Source organism: Gymnodraco acuticeps, unplaced genomic scaffold (genome assembly GCF_902827175.1).
Source record: "Gymnodraco acuticeps unplaced genomic scaffold, fGymAcu1.1, whole genome shotgun sequence".
NCBI lineage: Eukaryota > Metazoa > Chordata > Actinopteri > Perciformes > Bathydraconidae > Gymnodraco > Gymnodraco acuticeps.
The window spans coordinates 690397-706259 of NW_022990692.1; the positions used below are offsets into that span (position 1 = coordinate 690397).

General features: G+C 37.3%; 2 protein-coding genes across 22 annotated transcripts; both read left to right on the forward strand.

Annotated features, from left to right (window-relative positions):
• The first annotated feature begins 893 nt into the window (after positions 1-893).
• On the forward strand, positions 894-8999 carry LOC117555559. Of its 7 annotated transcripts, XM_034230464.1 has the most exons (18): positions 894-993; positions 1080-1228; positions 1370-1510; positions 1632-1664; positions 1842-2102; positions 4268-4522; positions 4654-4908; positions 5085-5387; positions 6023-6286; positions 6591-6845; positions 7237-7356; positions 7471-7486; positions 7588-7676; positions 7827-7877; positions 7960-8016; positions 8139-8198; positions 8565-8653; positions 8785-8999. In XM_034230464.1, the coding sequence occupies exons 3-17, from the start codon at positions 1474-1476 to the stop codon at positions 8645-8647; spliced, it is 2139 nt and encodes a 712-aa protein (XP_034086355.1). In that variant the 5' UTR covers positions 894-993; positions 1080-1228; positions 1370-1473; the 3' UTR covers positions 8648-8653; positions 8785-8999. The 7 variants fall into 7 exon arrangements, with proteins under 7 accessions (XP_034086355.1, XP_034086359.1, XP_034086354.1 ...); XM_034230463.1 differs by having other exon boundaries at positions 903-1228; XM_034230466.1 differs by having other exon boundaries at positions 903-1228; positions 1425-1510.
• A 227-nt stretch (positions 9000-9226) lies between these two features.
• On the forward strand, positions 9227-15694 carry LOC117555561. 15 transcript variants are annotated; one of them, XM_034230472.1, is made up of 12 exons: positions 9227-9588; positions 10659-10964; positions 11335-11592; positions 11702-11938; positions 14054-14066; positions 14290-14375; positions 14473-14488; positions 14567-14663; positions 14957-15013; positions 15232-15288; positions 15387-15446; positions 15537-15694. In XM_034230472.1, the coding sequence occupies exons 1-6, from the start codon at positions 9441-9443 to the stop codon at positions 14303-14305; spliced, it is 978 nt and encodes a 325-aa protein (XP_034086363.1). In that variant the 5' UTR covers positions 9227-9440; the 3' UTR covers positions 14306-14375; positions 14473-14488; positions 14567-14663; positions 14957-15013; positions 15232-15288; positions 15387-15446; positions 15537-15694. The 15 variants fall into 15 exon arrangements, with proteins under 15 accessions (XP_034086363.1, XP_034086369.1, XP_034086367.1 ...); XM_034230478.1 differs by having other exon boundaries at positions 11702-11909; positions 14054-14104; XM_034230476.1 differs by lacking the exon at positions 14290-14375 and having other exon boundaries at positions 14054-14104.
• The last annotated feature ends 169 nt before the right edge of the window (positions 15695-15863 follow it).

A 15863-nucleotide genomic window follows, 5' to 3' on the forward strand; every position in this document is an offset into this window, starting at 1 on the left:
TGCCAACAAATGATCTAATGCCTAATGCATGATGGAATTTCTCATACGCTTGTCACCAATAGGAAAACAAGGCAGAACATTTTATTATTTTTCAAACATGTTATTGGCATTAAAATAAAAAAAATGGTAACCAAAACCTTTTATGCACTTAATATATAATTTGTTTTCTGCTAGTACTTACACTTTATTATCTTGTATGATCTCAAAATGTGAATATATGGTACTTTGTTCCTACATTGTCCATGGGTAAACATACAGTATTCTCTGTGTAAAGAGATAGAAGAAGGGAATCTACTGACAAACTAGAGCCAACATTAGTTTGTCCAATTTATGTAAGTATGTTTTACTGAGAATATTCTATTTTACTTGTTCTCCAGTCACTGTGCAGTTATATTTGAAGCTTTTTTTCGATATTTGACCACAAGGTGGTGTCAAACTACTTTATCTGATACTTTACCTACTCTCCACAAATAGTCCTTCTGAAGTCTGGCAGCAGGGTCTGATGCCATGTAAATATAACTCCTAACTAATAACTAAACAATTGACTGCTTACGGTTCACTTATAGCTTTGCACTCATGCATGGAAGTGGAAGCTTTCAATTGTGACTACCCACCCCATTTAAAACTTCACAACTACTGAAGTGTTGTGGTATTTAGTTATTTCGATCATTATTATGGCATTAAGTCATCTTTGTTCAACTGTTGTGATACCATTTTGCGCCTATTCAATAAATATTTTCCATATTCAAATGATTGCTTTATTACCAATGATATAGATATGTAATGTTGCTCCCTTAACGTAGATAGAGTCTATCTCTAGGAGGGGGCAGGACTTTGTCTCTCTTCACATTCACTTCTGGTAAAGAGACTTTGAGAAACTTCCTGTGGGTGAGGTTGTTTCTAAACTTAAAGTTGAATTCCTCCATAACACTCCAGCACTGCAGTTCAACTATTTGTTTAAAGCTGTTACACACATTTTCATATGAAATATTGGTGAGAAGGCCCATGGATTATAAAGTGAGTATGACGCCTGCAATTGTATCTCCTTCTTAAAACTGTATGCACTTTATTTTTTCTAGAAAGACTTCATCCAGCAGTCATTACAGAAGCATCAATAATTACCGACCATTTGTGAAGAAGCACGAGCCCACAGGATGATCTTATCTACATCAGGAAGGATATTTTAATACTGCATGTCTCTTCATGATTTGAGGATACCTAAACCAAGGTGCAAAACAATCTGCTGTGTTAAAAGCTGTTCAGTGTGAGCTTTGTGAAAAAGGGAAGGAAGCCCAGGCTGTGTACTTTTTAAAAGAAGTTAGAAATCAACTTCCGTTCCCAATATTACATTGCATTTGTTTCTCTATAGTTCCTGTTTTCTCTTCATATGCTGCAGTTTCGATCTTTCTATTTTCACAAAGTAGAAGAATTTATCATAAACAGAGGAGCAGATTATAAGTGTTGGATGTGAAGATGGGACACACTTTTCTCTCTTTACTGGGGTTTCTCTGTGAGTACTTTGAATGTTTTAATTACCGTTGTTACAACTTTTTAAATGCCTGATGTTATGATGTCTTTGTTTGATTTCTTTCAGTTTGATCATGTCTGATGTAGTTTCATACTTCTTTCAGTGCTGAATTTACTTTACCATGGAGAAGCTCAAGGTAATTATACAATGTTCTTTCTTGTTGTTTACTAATATATAAGTAAAGTGAAAATCTACCTATGTAACTCTCCAAACAACATCCTCTGTTTTGTGTGTTCCGTTTTGTCAATGAATTATAAATGTTTTGACAAAAAGGAAACACATTTTACTTCATGTATCTTGTGATGGTTTCTAGATGCTGCGCTGACCATTGAGCCAAACTGGACAATCTTTTTTTCTGGAGAGTCTGTGACCTTCAAGTGTGACATTACAGGAGGCAAAGGCAGCGACTGGTCTTACGCAATCCACAAGAATGGTCAAGACTTTCTCTCTTACGGCAAACATGAGAGCTATAAATCACCCCTTCTATATACAGGCGACACTGGTGAATACCAATGCTTTTTTCAGCACGGAAGATCAACACAAATAAGCAATAAAATCGATCTAACTGTATCAGGTAAGTGATCAAAGTAATACCACCATGACCAAGTTCAATAAAAGCACTTTTTATTTATTAATGAGCCATGTTGAAATGAAAACCCAGTTAGGACAAGCGCCACTGATGCTGTATAGGCAGGTGAAGTATACTGTACAATTCTGTGCTTTTGTGTTATCACAAAATCAACAATTAGTATTACAATAAGAACAGAAAGACAGCTTCTTACATCAAAGCATTTACATAAAGATAATACTTTACCCAGGGCCGGCCCTCGGCATAGGCAGTATAGGCGAATGCTAAGGGCGCATCAACCCATAGGGGGCGCCGAAAATTGGGGAGAAAAAAGAAAAAAAAAGTTTGAAATTAAAAACATATTTATTTTTATATTTCATAACAACATAATTTCCCGATTTTGGATCAACAAAGTACATCTTATTATCTTATACTAACAGAACTACGCCTATATTGCGTACAGCACCCATAAACTATGGCACACCCACCCCCCCCCCCCAAAAAAAATCAAGTTGAACTGCCCCAGCCCCAGTAAAAACCAGAGGTTTTAGTGAAATTGTTCTTTTTTTTAAATAATGGTTTTAGTGTACATTTATAGGTTTTAATTTTGTATTTGTGTTAATTTAAAATAAATCAAACTCCCAAAAAACGTACACAGCTTCTGTGTGCTTTTATTAACATTGGAATTGACTGTGTAAGCGGCCGCGGGGGGGAGAGCTTTAGAGAGCTCTCTCCTGAAAGACTGAGCAGCTCTGATAACCTCAGCTCAGTGAGGTAAAGGCACACCTCTATATGATCATTATAGTTATAAAAAAATAAGAGAATAGGTGAAAAACAGGTATAAAATACTATATGACAAAAAAGTTGTTATTAATAAAAAGAATAAAGTTTGAAAGGGGAGTGATTTGTAAAATATCCATAAAGAAAAATAAAATCTGCTTAAAGTTCTGTTTCATATGGGTGCTGAGAGATGTATCCATAGATCTCCTAATGTTGCTCTCAAAGTGCACCAGATTGATGCTTTTAACTTCAATATTAAAAAACAAAGTCTTCCCGGGGGTGCATGCCCCCGGACCCCCCTAGAGGAGGTGAGGTCCCCCCCCCCCACTTAAATCATATTCAAATGGATAGGAAACTAAATACAGTTGCACACATCTTGTGTCCATATCTTTCTGTTTTTGTTTTTGAATCATCGTAAGTGTAAGTGTCTGCATTTGGGGGGGGGGATAACTAATACACCTTAATGTTCTTAACAGCGATTATATGCAGGTAAAAATGTATTCCTTTTTCATGAGATGTGAAAAGGTATTCTTCATTCATACTTAACGTATGTAGTTTTCCTAAAAGCTTCAGACATTTAGTAAACCCAAAATGAAACATAATTCTATTTTCTGCCTAATCTTAGAAACACTGGACAATAAACAAAGAAAAAAAAATGCTTTTTAAATGTTCACCCCGTTTTATGTGCGTTTCTTCACAAGGTTAACCAACTACTTCAGTGGTTATAAATAGAAATATAAGCATAGTTATTTCTCTATATTTTCATTATAACATACACAGTGATTGAATATTACTAAGAGTGCTGGATAAGATATATTATACACTGAACAAAAAGTTCAGGTTAGGGTTAGGGTTAGGGTAATGTTGTGAATCGAGTGGCCTGTGTTCGTCGTCCATTACATACGCCTGCCCATACCATAACCCCACCACCACCATGGGCCACTCAATTCACAACATTACCCTAACCCTAACCCTCACACCAGATACTGACTGGTTTTCAGACCCCCAATAAAGCAAAACTGCACGTTTCAGAGTGGCCTTTTATTGTGGCCAGCCTAAGGCACACCTGTGCAATAATCATGCTGTCTAATCAGCATCTTGATATGCCACACCTGTGAGGTGGGATGGATTATCTCAGCAAAGGAGAAGTGCTCACTATCACAGATTTTTTCAGATTTGTGAACAATATTTGAGAGAAATGGTTATTTTGTGTATATAGAAAATGTTTTAGATCTTTGAGTTCATCTCATGAAAAATGGGAGCAAAAACAAAAGTGTTGCGTTTATATTTTTGTTCAGTGTAAATGTGTATTATTTTTCAAGCTAGGCTTATTTACAGGGACAATAACTAACATTTTGTAAACATTTGTACCTTTATTCTACATTAAACAGCAAAACCAAAGGCACAGCTGAATGACATATTTCCAGGACGGGGCAATGTGACTCTAACTTGCTCTGTAGGTCCATCATCAGCTTCTGGTTGGAGATACTTCTGGTACAAAAAAGAGAAAACCTCTGAACCCCTGAAGACACAAGATGTTTTTTTCCTCACAAATGACCAAATCAGTGTCTCACGAGGAGGCGTCTACTGGTGCAGAGGAAGAAGAGGAAACCCTGTTTACTACACAGAGTACAGCGATGCAGTCGGTAATTTAAAAATCAAATATTATGTCATAAAAAATATATAAATTATAATATTTGAAAGTAAGGATTAAGAAGGTCGCTAAGAATTTTATATTTGTTTCATTTTTTGTATTTTGTGCTTCTTACTCTAACAGTCACAAACAGGGCTGTTGTGACCCTGCGACCCAACTGGCCTGAGATGTACTCTGGAGAAACGATCACATGTGAAATTAAGGATGGAGGAGACTCTGAGTGGGATTACATATGGACGACACCTGGGTCAGAAACACCTCCGACATCTGATCCTAAACTTACTCTGACCTCACAAAGTGGAGACTACAGGTGTAAGGGCAGACTGAAAGGTGAAATGCCTTCAACGCATTGGAGTGATGTCCTCACATTATCTGACAGTAAGTCATTTGTCATTATTAGATTTGTTTTGCTATATGTATATAAACATATAATCTATAATATGTTGGTTATTATATTTATTTACCTCACATTTGTTTTACATGTTTGAAGAAAATATGTACGATGCAAGGAGTGTTTGTTACCCACCAATTATAAATAAATCACTTTCCAACAGAAAGACCTCTGCCTGTCCTCACTGTGTCTCCATCATGGCCGAGTCCTGGAGCCTCAGTAACTCTGAACTGCAGGGTTGATCATCCTTCTGCTGGCTGGAGCTTCTACTGGTATAAGGCTGTTCCACAACTGTCAGGCAACTTCTACAGCTATGAGCTGCTAGCTGGCAGCAAGAATGGGACTGAACAGGATCTCTTCATCATTGATGGACACACACACACAGCAGGATATGTGTGCAGAGCAGGAAGAGGAGATCCAGTGTTTTACAGTTGGTACAGCAATCCTGAGTTTGTCTGGTCTGGAGGTCAGTATGTTCTTCCTTTTTCCTTTCTTTCTTCAGTTTTTACCACCATTAGCCCAACAAATGTATTCATCAAAGTTTGTCTGGACTGGAGGCATGTTTGTTTTGACTTTTCCATTATTGCAAAATGGAACAAAGTCACATTATTTTACACCAGCATCAGGTCATAGTTCAGTTTTCAAAACTATTCTCTAAAACAGAATGATGATGAATTTATTCAGCTTCTGGACTGAATTTGAACACGAGTTAATCTCCTGGCCCTCTTTTCATCCTGACACATGAGTTGTTGTTCGCCATGGTTCAAACCTTAGACTTTGTAAATCCAAAACATAATAATAAAAGGCTTCTACAATACATTGTAATTAGATATAACTGGTAAGGAATTCCTTTATGTTTTTAGTTGGGAATATGTTTCAAGATATTTATCTACTGGTTAAATGGTTTAAGACATAAACAATACATATAATTAAAACAATGTGTGTGGGATTGAGACACTGGTACTTTCAGTTTTGTTTTCCTCCTACTTTAGTTTGTTCCCGTTTGTTTTTTCAGGGTAAATTAAGTGGCAGGTTTGCTGTACCCATGCATTGTCTTTTTCAGTTTGCATGGTTTAAATGTCCCCTCTTTGTGTGTTTTAGATATTAACTCAGCAGCGTCTCTCACAGTGAGTCCTGACAGTGTGCAGCACTTCACCAAAACGCCTGTGTCACTGAGCTGTGAGGGAAACTCCACTGAGTGGAGAGTGAGGATGTTTTCTAAACCTGACTACCTTCTTCCCTGTTCTTCCTGGGGGACAATGACTGGATCCACATGCACAATAACCAGAAGCTGGCTTAGTGGAGTGTACTGGTGTGAGTCTGAAACAGGACAGTTCAGTAATGCAGTCAACATCACTATGGAGTGTGAGTTTTAATTATTTAAAAAATGTGTTTCTGAATTATTATATTCTTTTTGAAATGTGAAGCTGCATTAGCCAAAATGCTCTTCAAAGTGAGTTAAAACTTTATAAAAAGGTTTAATTTGAGAAGTGAACTCCAGGGTTACTCCTCTGAAAGATCAAAGATAATATTCTATGTGTTTTATTTTCCTCATATATCTACACCTTGGCATTTCTGCTTCTGCCAGACTAGACCAGTTGTGCCTAAACATATCAAATCTGAAAAAGCTGATGTCTCTGACAAAGCCTTTATATTTATGTTATTTCAGATGGTGAAATGATCCTGGTGAGTCCTGTCCGACCTGTGGCTGAGGGACTTCCTGTCACTCTTAGCTGCAAGTTAAAGACAGGAACTGTTCTTTATGATGTGGATTTTTATAAAAATGACAAACTCATCCAGAACGATACCAGAAGGGAGCTGACCATCTCTGCAGTGTCAAAGTCAGACGAAGGCTTTTATAAATGTAAACGGAGAGATTCAGTAGATGGTAGGACCTCATCAAAGAGTTGGTTCTCAGTCAAATGTGAGTATGATAAAGAACAGTTTCCTCTTTTTGAGATGTGTTGCTGAGTCAGAGCTAAAAAAGACAGTTATTACTGAATTCAACGAGTTTCCTCCAAATTATACATTTGGTTTTTGTAAAATAAATATATTTTTCCAGTTCTTTATTCAGTCTTAAAACATTCATATGACCATGATTACATGAGCAGCATTGAAAATACAAGTTAGTAAAATGTAAGATATAAGATATAAAAAAAAACCTTCCTTTTTTGAAAACTATGTTACAGTTTGATATATAGAAAGCTTAGTTTCTTCTGAATTAAACTGTGTTTGAATTAAAAAAGGTTTTATAAAGTTAATCCATTACAGGAAAGTGTTACAGATATAATATTAATAATGATTACTTATAATAGCAGCGTCCGGGCATGGAGAAGCCTCTGAATTTCCCGTCCTGCTGATCGTTGGGCTGCTTTGTGGAGTTTCACTGATTATTCTCCTGCTGCTGTTCCTGTATTTATACAGGAAGTCAAAAGGTGAGATAATTTTCTTCTGATAGAAGATTGACTCTAATGTAATCACATGTACTGTTTTGACAGTAGGACACTTTCCCAATGCAAAATAATATAGTATTACTTTGTTTTTAACAGATTCATGCTATAGCAGGTTGGTACAACACATATTTTTTTCTTTTATTATGAACATGACAGCAGTCATATGTTCCTTAATAAATCCACTTCATTTACTACATGTGTTTTGCCCACCAGATCTCAGAGGACCAATCAGAGCCCTGCTACAGACCACATGATCAACCAGGACGAAACTAACCAAAGAGAAAATGCTTCTGTTGTCCAGGGTCAGCCTGAGTCCTTTCTACGTTTTGAATGTATTGTTAACGTTATTAACCGAGTAGCATTTCCATTTCTCATTAGTTGTTTTAAAAAATGTAGGAGTTCATATAGAGGGATTTTAATATATATTTGGTTTGATTTTGATTTCTCTTCAGATAATGCCTGTCTCTATGCAACAGTCAGAGGCCCTGAAGAACCTGCAAATGGTACAGTATAGTCAATATAAATACTGGAATAGGACAATTCAAGGATCACTCTTTTAAATACAAACCGAATTGTATATTTCAGATGAATATACGGATGTGACATATTCTGTTGTGGAGCTCAAAAACATTTCTAAGAAGGGTGAGTGTTTGATTTCTATGTCGTAACAATACCATACAATAATTAAGGTGCTTTTGTAGGCCAGCAGTGCCTAAATTAAGTAAAGTGTGTCTTTTCATGCTTTCTCTTGATCCGTCTAACAGGGAAGAAAAATGAACCGGAGGATTGTGTTTACTCAGATGTGCAGATGGCATCAGCTGCAGGTATGATGAAATACTACCTGCTTTAAGCTTGTGTTGGGTTACGTGCTGCCTGATATGGTGTCATTTTAAAATGTGCCACAAGGTGTTGCCAAAGTCAGCAATGTTCAAATCCTACACATAACTTTGTCAATGTTTGTTTATTTAATTATCTGCCAATTCTATGCATTCATGAAATAAACATCAGGGCATGTGACATTTCATTCATCTGTATCCGTACATGTTTAACTGTTGTGAATCATCATGAGCAATTCCTTCTATCAAACTATCACTCTACCCTCTTGTGAGGAAAATGTATACCAGTACATTTTCATTTTTATCTGGGGGAATACTGTAAAAACAAAATAATAATAATCTCTTCATTCATAGGGAAGTCAAGTCCTGCACCAGCGGATGAAACTGTTTATTCTGAACTCAAACCAGGAACAGCTCTTGGTAAAAATGCAGCGTAACATCATGTAAGTATTCAGATCAATCACTTTATTTATTTCATATATTGTTAAATATGTTTTAAATGGGATTAATATGTCATGAAACACCCTAATTCTTTAAAAAAGTGTAATCTCTTTCTTCTTTGGTTTTCTTCCAGATCAAACAATGTCTTCTGTAAGGACAAGAGGAATGGAAACAACATACCAAAACTAAACCTTATTTGCAGCTTTGCTCTCCATTTATCCGACAGTATTTTGTACAGTTAATGTAATGGCAAGTCATTTAAAGAAAATGCATCATATGGCTTTAATCTAGGTGTATTTAAAAAAAAAAGCTTGCTTTGTTTTGCATCAATAAACTTGATTTACTTAAGTGCTTATACTTTTCTTTACACAAGGTGTTTGATTTGCTTCATCATCCTCCCTCTTATTTTGGGGATCCAGTACAGTCATACTTTGAGGCGAGAGAAGGAATTTAGAGGTGCACAATTTGAGATGTGACCAAAAATGTGTCACTTTGAATCGTCTGCCCTTGTTATTACTATAGTGATGAAGCAGTAGAAACATCTAATATTAGAGGTTTACAAGATGCCTATTTTACCAAAAAATCCTGACATTTGTCTAGTGTTTTTAGACTAATGCATGATAAATTATCAGAATTACAATTGCAATAAAGGTCAGGTAAATATAAAGATAAAGATATGAGTTTAGCAAAAATGACTATTTACTGGCAATGTACGTGTATGTAAATGTAAAACAGGAAGGAAAGAGAGACTAGTTATTCTTAGAAAATGTGTAAAATACCAATGAGCTCATGTTGACATCAGATTTCCTCCCACAGTGCTCTGTTAGTCTTCCTCAATTTTCTTCAAGTGTTAAAGTGGACGTATGTGTAAGAGACAGAGAGTCAGTGTTGGATGTGAAGATGGGACACACTTTGCTCTGCACGCTGGGGTTATTCTGTGAGTATATCACTGACTTTTGTTTTTAGAACAGAGGATCATTGTTTTGTCTACAGAGCAGCGGTTTTTAGCAAAACCGTTTAGAGCCAAGGAATGTGTTAATTTGACTATGTTTCATCAACCATGATCATTTGATACTATATTTATAGATGCATTTTCAAGGCAGGACCTTGGACTGTGTTTTTATAATGTGGATTTAAAGCGATTTCTCAAGATCTGATTTTAATGTGTGATTAATATTGTTCGTTTTGTATTTTAAGAGTATTCTTTTGAGTTATTTATGATTTTTTTAAATGAATTTTACCCTGTAGGCCTATATATTTAGAAAAGCTCTCAGCGATAAAGTGTAATTTCTAAAATATTATTTTTATTTTTGAAAACTTTTGTCACGTAGTGATCGTCTTCTCAATAGAACATCTTTGATAATGTCTTCTGGCCAATCAGAATCACGATAACGGCGTGGGGTTGTTGCAGGAAGTCCTGACGGAGAATACTTTTGGTGTAGTACATCTACATCGATACAACATTACGTGTTGATAGAAGACGTATCGAAATAAGACCCCACGGTTTGATGATTGATAGGTGTGTGGGCTGTCTTTCATTTTGACACACAGAACAATGGGGGCTATCCACCCTTATCCACAATGTAAAGTCATTCGCACAGCCCCTTCCCTCTTCAGTGAGGAGCAGCAGGTTCAGCTTTCAGAACAAAGTAACAACAAACTAAAATGGCATTATTTTATTTTTTTAAATATGTCGTGTAGTAATAATGTATTTATTTTTCTTCTCAAGAGAGTACCAGAATGTGTATTTTATGTTAGTATTTGTTATTCTTTTTATTTCATACAGTTCAATTTGGATTGACACAGGGAAATAATCTAAACCTCACACGTGGCGTTTCACTGTCAAGGGGAGCGTGTATGTAATTACATTGCAAATACTGACTTGAGCCCCACCACTATGGGTTAGCCCTACCATAGATTACCCAACAAAAATACTCTGGCGCCGCCACTGTTCCTTAGGTATGTTTTTTGTTTGAATTACTATTAAATGTAATAATTCTCCAACAGATAATCCAAAACCTGCTCTCAATGTGTCTCGTTCATGGCTGAGTCAGGGAGCCTCCGTCACTCTGAACTGCAGTGTTACAGATTCAGCAGCAGGGTGGAGGTTTTACTGGTATAAGGCCGTCGCCAATCTGTCTATCAACTCCAACTACAGCTATGAGCTACTACCCGGCAAGAGCAATGGGACTGAAAACAATACCTACGTTGTTAATGGACAGACACACACAGCAGGGTATGTGTGCAGGGCTGGAAGAGGAAACCCTGTGCATTACTATTGGTATAGCAAACCAAAGTTTGTCTTGACTGGAGGTGAGAATGTTTCTTTATGTCGCTTATCTCTTCCTATCTGATGTTCCCATTAGGACCCATCTTTAAATGCCTCCTTAATTGCCATTTTAAAAACACAAAGTATTTTTATAGCAGAAAAATGTGAATCTTTACTTATAGCAGGCATAACAAGCTTTATTAAAAGTCACTCTGAACGCTGTAAGGTTGGTAGAATAGGTATGGGAACAACTAGAACTTTTTTTCATCATGTAACACTGACCATTTGGACCTAAATGTGCCCGGTAAAAGTTTGTAGTTTCCTCCTTCACAGAGCGCATCTACTCTAGGAGGCTGAATTCATGTTGAAAACATTCAGAAGATAATTTCCAATTATTCTGTTTTTGTATTTCAGATTCTCATGGAACATCGGTCAAAGTGAGTCCTGACAGAGTGCAGCACTTTCCCTCAGAGCCTGTGTCACGGAGCTGTGAGGGGAACCAGTGGAGAGTGGTGAGGCTCACTGAAGCAGGCCATCTGTCAAACTGCTCTGACTGGGGCAGAAAGAACGGATCCACATGGATCATCAAACATCTGACAAACAAAACAGCGGTGTACTGGTGTGAGTTTGCATCTGGTGAATTCAGCAATGCAGTCAACATTACTCTACAAAGTAAGTACATTTTTGTCACAATTCCCTAACTGGATTTATATTACAAATGTATAACTGAGTGTCTGTGAGGATTATCTCGATAACTTGATATTCATCGACTGCTTTACAGGTGATATTATCCTGGTGAGCCCTGTCCATCCTGTGACTGAAGGAGATTCTGTTCATCTTAGTTGCAAAGTGAAGAGCGGATCATTATCTTCTAATGTTTATTTTTATCGAAATAATACTCTCCAAAGGTATACCAGGGCTGAGCCGAGGATCTCTGCTATGTCAAAGTCCGACGAAGGCTTCTACATGTGTCGAGACGCAGAGAAAAAGTCAGCACAGAGTTGGTTGTCAGTAAAATGTGAGTATAGGCGCATTCACACCGCAGTACTTTTCCCACAAAGGTTCATGAGAATTTAGTTCATGAGAACTCTTTAGTTCTCATGAACTAAGTACAGATCGTGTTCACACCGGAATAAGTCCCTGGGGGTGGATTAGGCAAATGAAGCCGCTGACGTCACTTCTTCTTCTTCTGCTTTAGGTTTACTGGCAGGCCGCAAACCACTTCACGGCGTATACTGCCGCCCAAAGTCCCCGGCCGGAAGTCCCCGGAGTTGGGGACTGGCTTCAGTAGAAGCAGCGCCATATAGATAGAAGAGTTACGACAACGGAAGTCCAAAAACGGTTATCGTCACGTGGTTCATGTAGACGAGGATCGTTCCCCGGAAGTTCATGGCGGGCAATGTGAATGGATTGATAACAGGAGATATAACTACGATTTTTTTATCCCAGCAGCTTCTACTGAAGCCTTCCGAGTAAATCGCCAGAACGCCGACACCTCCTCATCTCCACCGCTCCCATGTTTTATTTTGTGTTGCCATAAGTTAGTCGCTCTGCGTTTCTGCGCTGGGCTAATGCTAATGCTAATAATGCTAATGCGAGGATAATAAAATGGCGGCTTCACAAAACTTTTTGGGAGTTTTACGGGGCGTGGTTTGCAATCCTTCCAGCCAATCAGAAATATAGCTCTTTTCTCACAAGAGAGCCGCACGAAAGTCCCTGCTCTCTAGCAGGGACTTTCGTGGGGGTAAAAAGGTTCTCATGAGCCGCATTCACACCGCAGGACTTTCCCTGGTACTTTGGTTCTTTAATTCCGTTAGTACCAATAATGTCGCGTTCACACCGCCGGGACTACTCAGTGCCGGGAACTCTTTTGGCCAATTTCAGTCCCTGCTAGAGAGGTGGTACGAACCTGGTGATAAAAGAGTGCCAATTTCTATTCTATTTCTATTGGCTGGGCGAATTGCAAACCACGCCCCGTTAGACTCTGAATTTTTTTTGTTAGGCAGCCATTTTTTTCCTCGCTACAAAACCACATCCACACCTGAGCGAGTAGTTTTTTTGTACTTTAAAGCAGTTATGACCACACGTACTACAACACCGGAGCGGTGGAATGATGAGGAAGTGTCGGCGCTTCTGGCAATTTACTCCGAGGACGGGATGCAGCAGCTTCTACAGAAAGCAGTTCCCAACTCCAAATGTTTTGAGCGATGTTCGCAAAAGCTACTTGAGCTGGGAATCGTGCACAGTGCACACGGATGCCGGGTAAAAATAAAGAAACTCAGGCAGGACTATAAAAAAATTAAAGACCACAATAATAAGAGTGGTAACGATTTTCTATTGTTATTATATATATATATATTGCCACTGTTTTTTAATACTGACACCTAACTTGCACTAAGGTGTGTCTGCTGCTATATATATTGCCACTGTTACATTGTTTTGAAACTACTTACACTTTATTTTACATTTCACACTTTTATTTAACTTCAATTTACACGCATACGACACACCTGGAACAGCGTGATGCCGTTATTGTTATGTCTTGACTGTGCAATAAAACAAACAAACTGGCGAAGCTTTATTTATTGTGTCCCACCCCAAATTTGCAGAATAGAAGAATGTGAGAGCAGACAGGTGTCGGTGGTTGAATGTATCTACAATGTTGCAACCTTGTGCAGCAATAGCAGGGGCAGAAACACAAGTCTTACACACATAAACAAAAGTCATTTATCATGTCATTTGTTTTAGATAAATAAGGGAAACACACCAAACAAGGGTTAATGTCCTTTTCCTTTTTGCGGCCTGCCAGTAAACCCAGAGAAGAAGAAGACTAAGTGACGTCAGCGTAATCTTGCCTCAGGGAAAGTACTGCGGTGTGAATGCGATTGGCACTAGCCCCCTGGCGGATTCAGTGCCGTGGTACTTTAGTGCCGGCACTAAAGTAGGCCTACGGCAAGTCCTGCGGTGTGAAAGCGGCTATGAACTAATTTTAGTACTGGCTCTTTTTGGTGTGAACGCGACAAAAGAGTTCTCATGAACTAAGTTCTCATGAACCTTTGTGGGAAAAGTACTGCGGTGTGAATGCGCCTATTTTTACATTTGTCTCTTATGCGCTTCCTTTTCCATTAACTAGGTTGCCATCTGAGGTGAAGAAAGACTTCCTTTCTACTTAGAAATAGCACTGGTTAGTGTGGTTATCTATGAATGTTCTGTATGTCTTCACATGTATACAATTGCATACGTATGTGTTAATTCGTAAAGTACGTGCTTTAAATAGGGTGTATATATTAGGTGTTTATTTTTTTATGTGAAACCCAGCTTTCAGCTCTGTTGAAGAAAAATTGAATCTATGAAAACTTTTTTTTGTAGCAGCATCCAGTCCTGAAAAAATTAAGAGATCATTTATTCTGCTACTGATCTCCTGCTGCTATTCTGTTGCTGCATGAAGTCCAAAAGTGAGACATTTTCCTTTTGATATTTGATGGATCTGAAATGGTAGTGCGTCAGTTTCTAATACAAAGAACACCAATGTCTTTTTTGTTGTTGTTGTAGATTCAAGGTTTGCAAGGTCGGTACAAGTCTTTTGAACTTGACTATACTTGTCTACTATATTTTTTACCATGTGTTATTTTATTTACATTCTTAGGACCACACTGTTTCAGAGAACCAATCAGGGCTTTGCTCCAGATCAAGTGGTTCATATGAAGAAACTCAACCGCAGCTTCCTTCCTCTCATCTCCACGGTCAGCCTGACAAATAATCAAGATTAAGTTCTCATTTCATATGTTTGTCATTTGTAATGCTAATTGTCTGGTATAGGTGAAATATCTAAGCTCTTGAATCAAAAGACAAAATCCATGAAGCTGGAAAGTAGTTTACTCTTCTTAATATTAATAAAAGATGAAAACATTATGGCTTTATGTTATGAAAATAGCTTTAACCTGTTTAAACCCCACGCCTGTTTTTCAGGTTTCAGGCTCGAAAATGACAATTCAAGGTTCACTCTTTTAAATCTAAACTAATTTGTACATTTCAGATGAATCCAGGGATGCGACATATTCGGTGCTTGAGCTCAAAAACATTTCTAAGAAGGGTGAGTATTTCATTTCTATGTCGTAACAACATAGCATACAATAATTAAGGTGCTTTTGTAGGCTAGCAGTGCCTAAATTCAAAATCAAAATACTCTTCTTAATATTAATAAAAGATGAAAACATTATGGCTTTATGTTATGAAAATAGCTTTAATTCAATTTGGGTTACACATTTGAGTCTTTAAGTTAAGCTTTAGTTTAAGCTATGTGTATTTCAGATGAATCCGGCGATGTCACTTACTCCTTGATTCACCTTAAAGACATTAGAAGGACTGGTGAGTATTCACGATACAAGCAATAAATACGTATTTCTCCTATCTTTTAATCAGATAGATGTTATGCTGACAAACTACATTCTTATTTATTTCCATAGAAAACTCCTCTGCTGCAGAAGAAACGGTTTATTCTGAAGTGAAACTAGACAAAGCTCCTGGTAATAATGTTGTATGCATCTTCTTTATTTAAAAAACAAATACAATTTAAATAACCTTTTATCTCTACTTTCTCTCTTATTTCCCCCCAGGTCCTTGAAGACATGTTTTTTGCTTATTTTTTTATCAAATTAACAATTTGTTTGTATTTTTAAAATGGATTGATGTATGTTTTTACCTGGAGGTTTTTTTGTATCATTTAAAATATTGGTCTATTGTATGCAGCAATAAAAAAAAAATTCAGCAACAAGCCATGACTCCAATTTTTATAAACGCTTTTATGTATTTTTAAAATGATTTTGTCCACATAGTTTTGTGGAGCACCAAAGTACCACACAGCCGTAATAAAAACTAAAAGACATACACAGTAAATAAAACCATAAAATAAACGTTTGCTTTCTTCAGTTTCCAACTTTAAC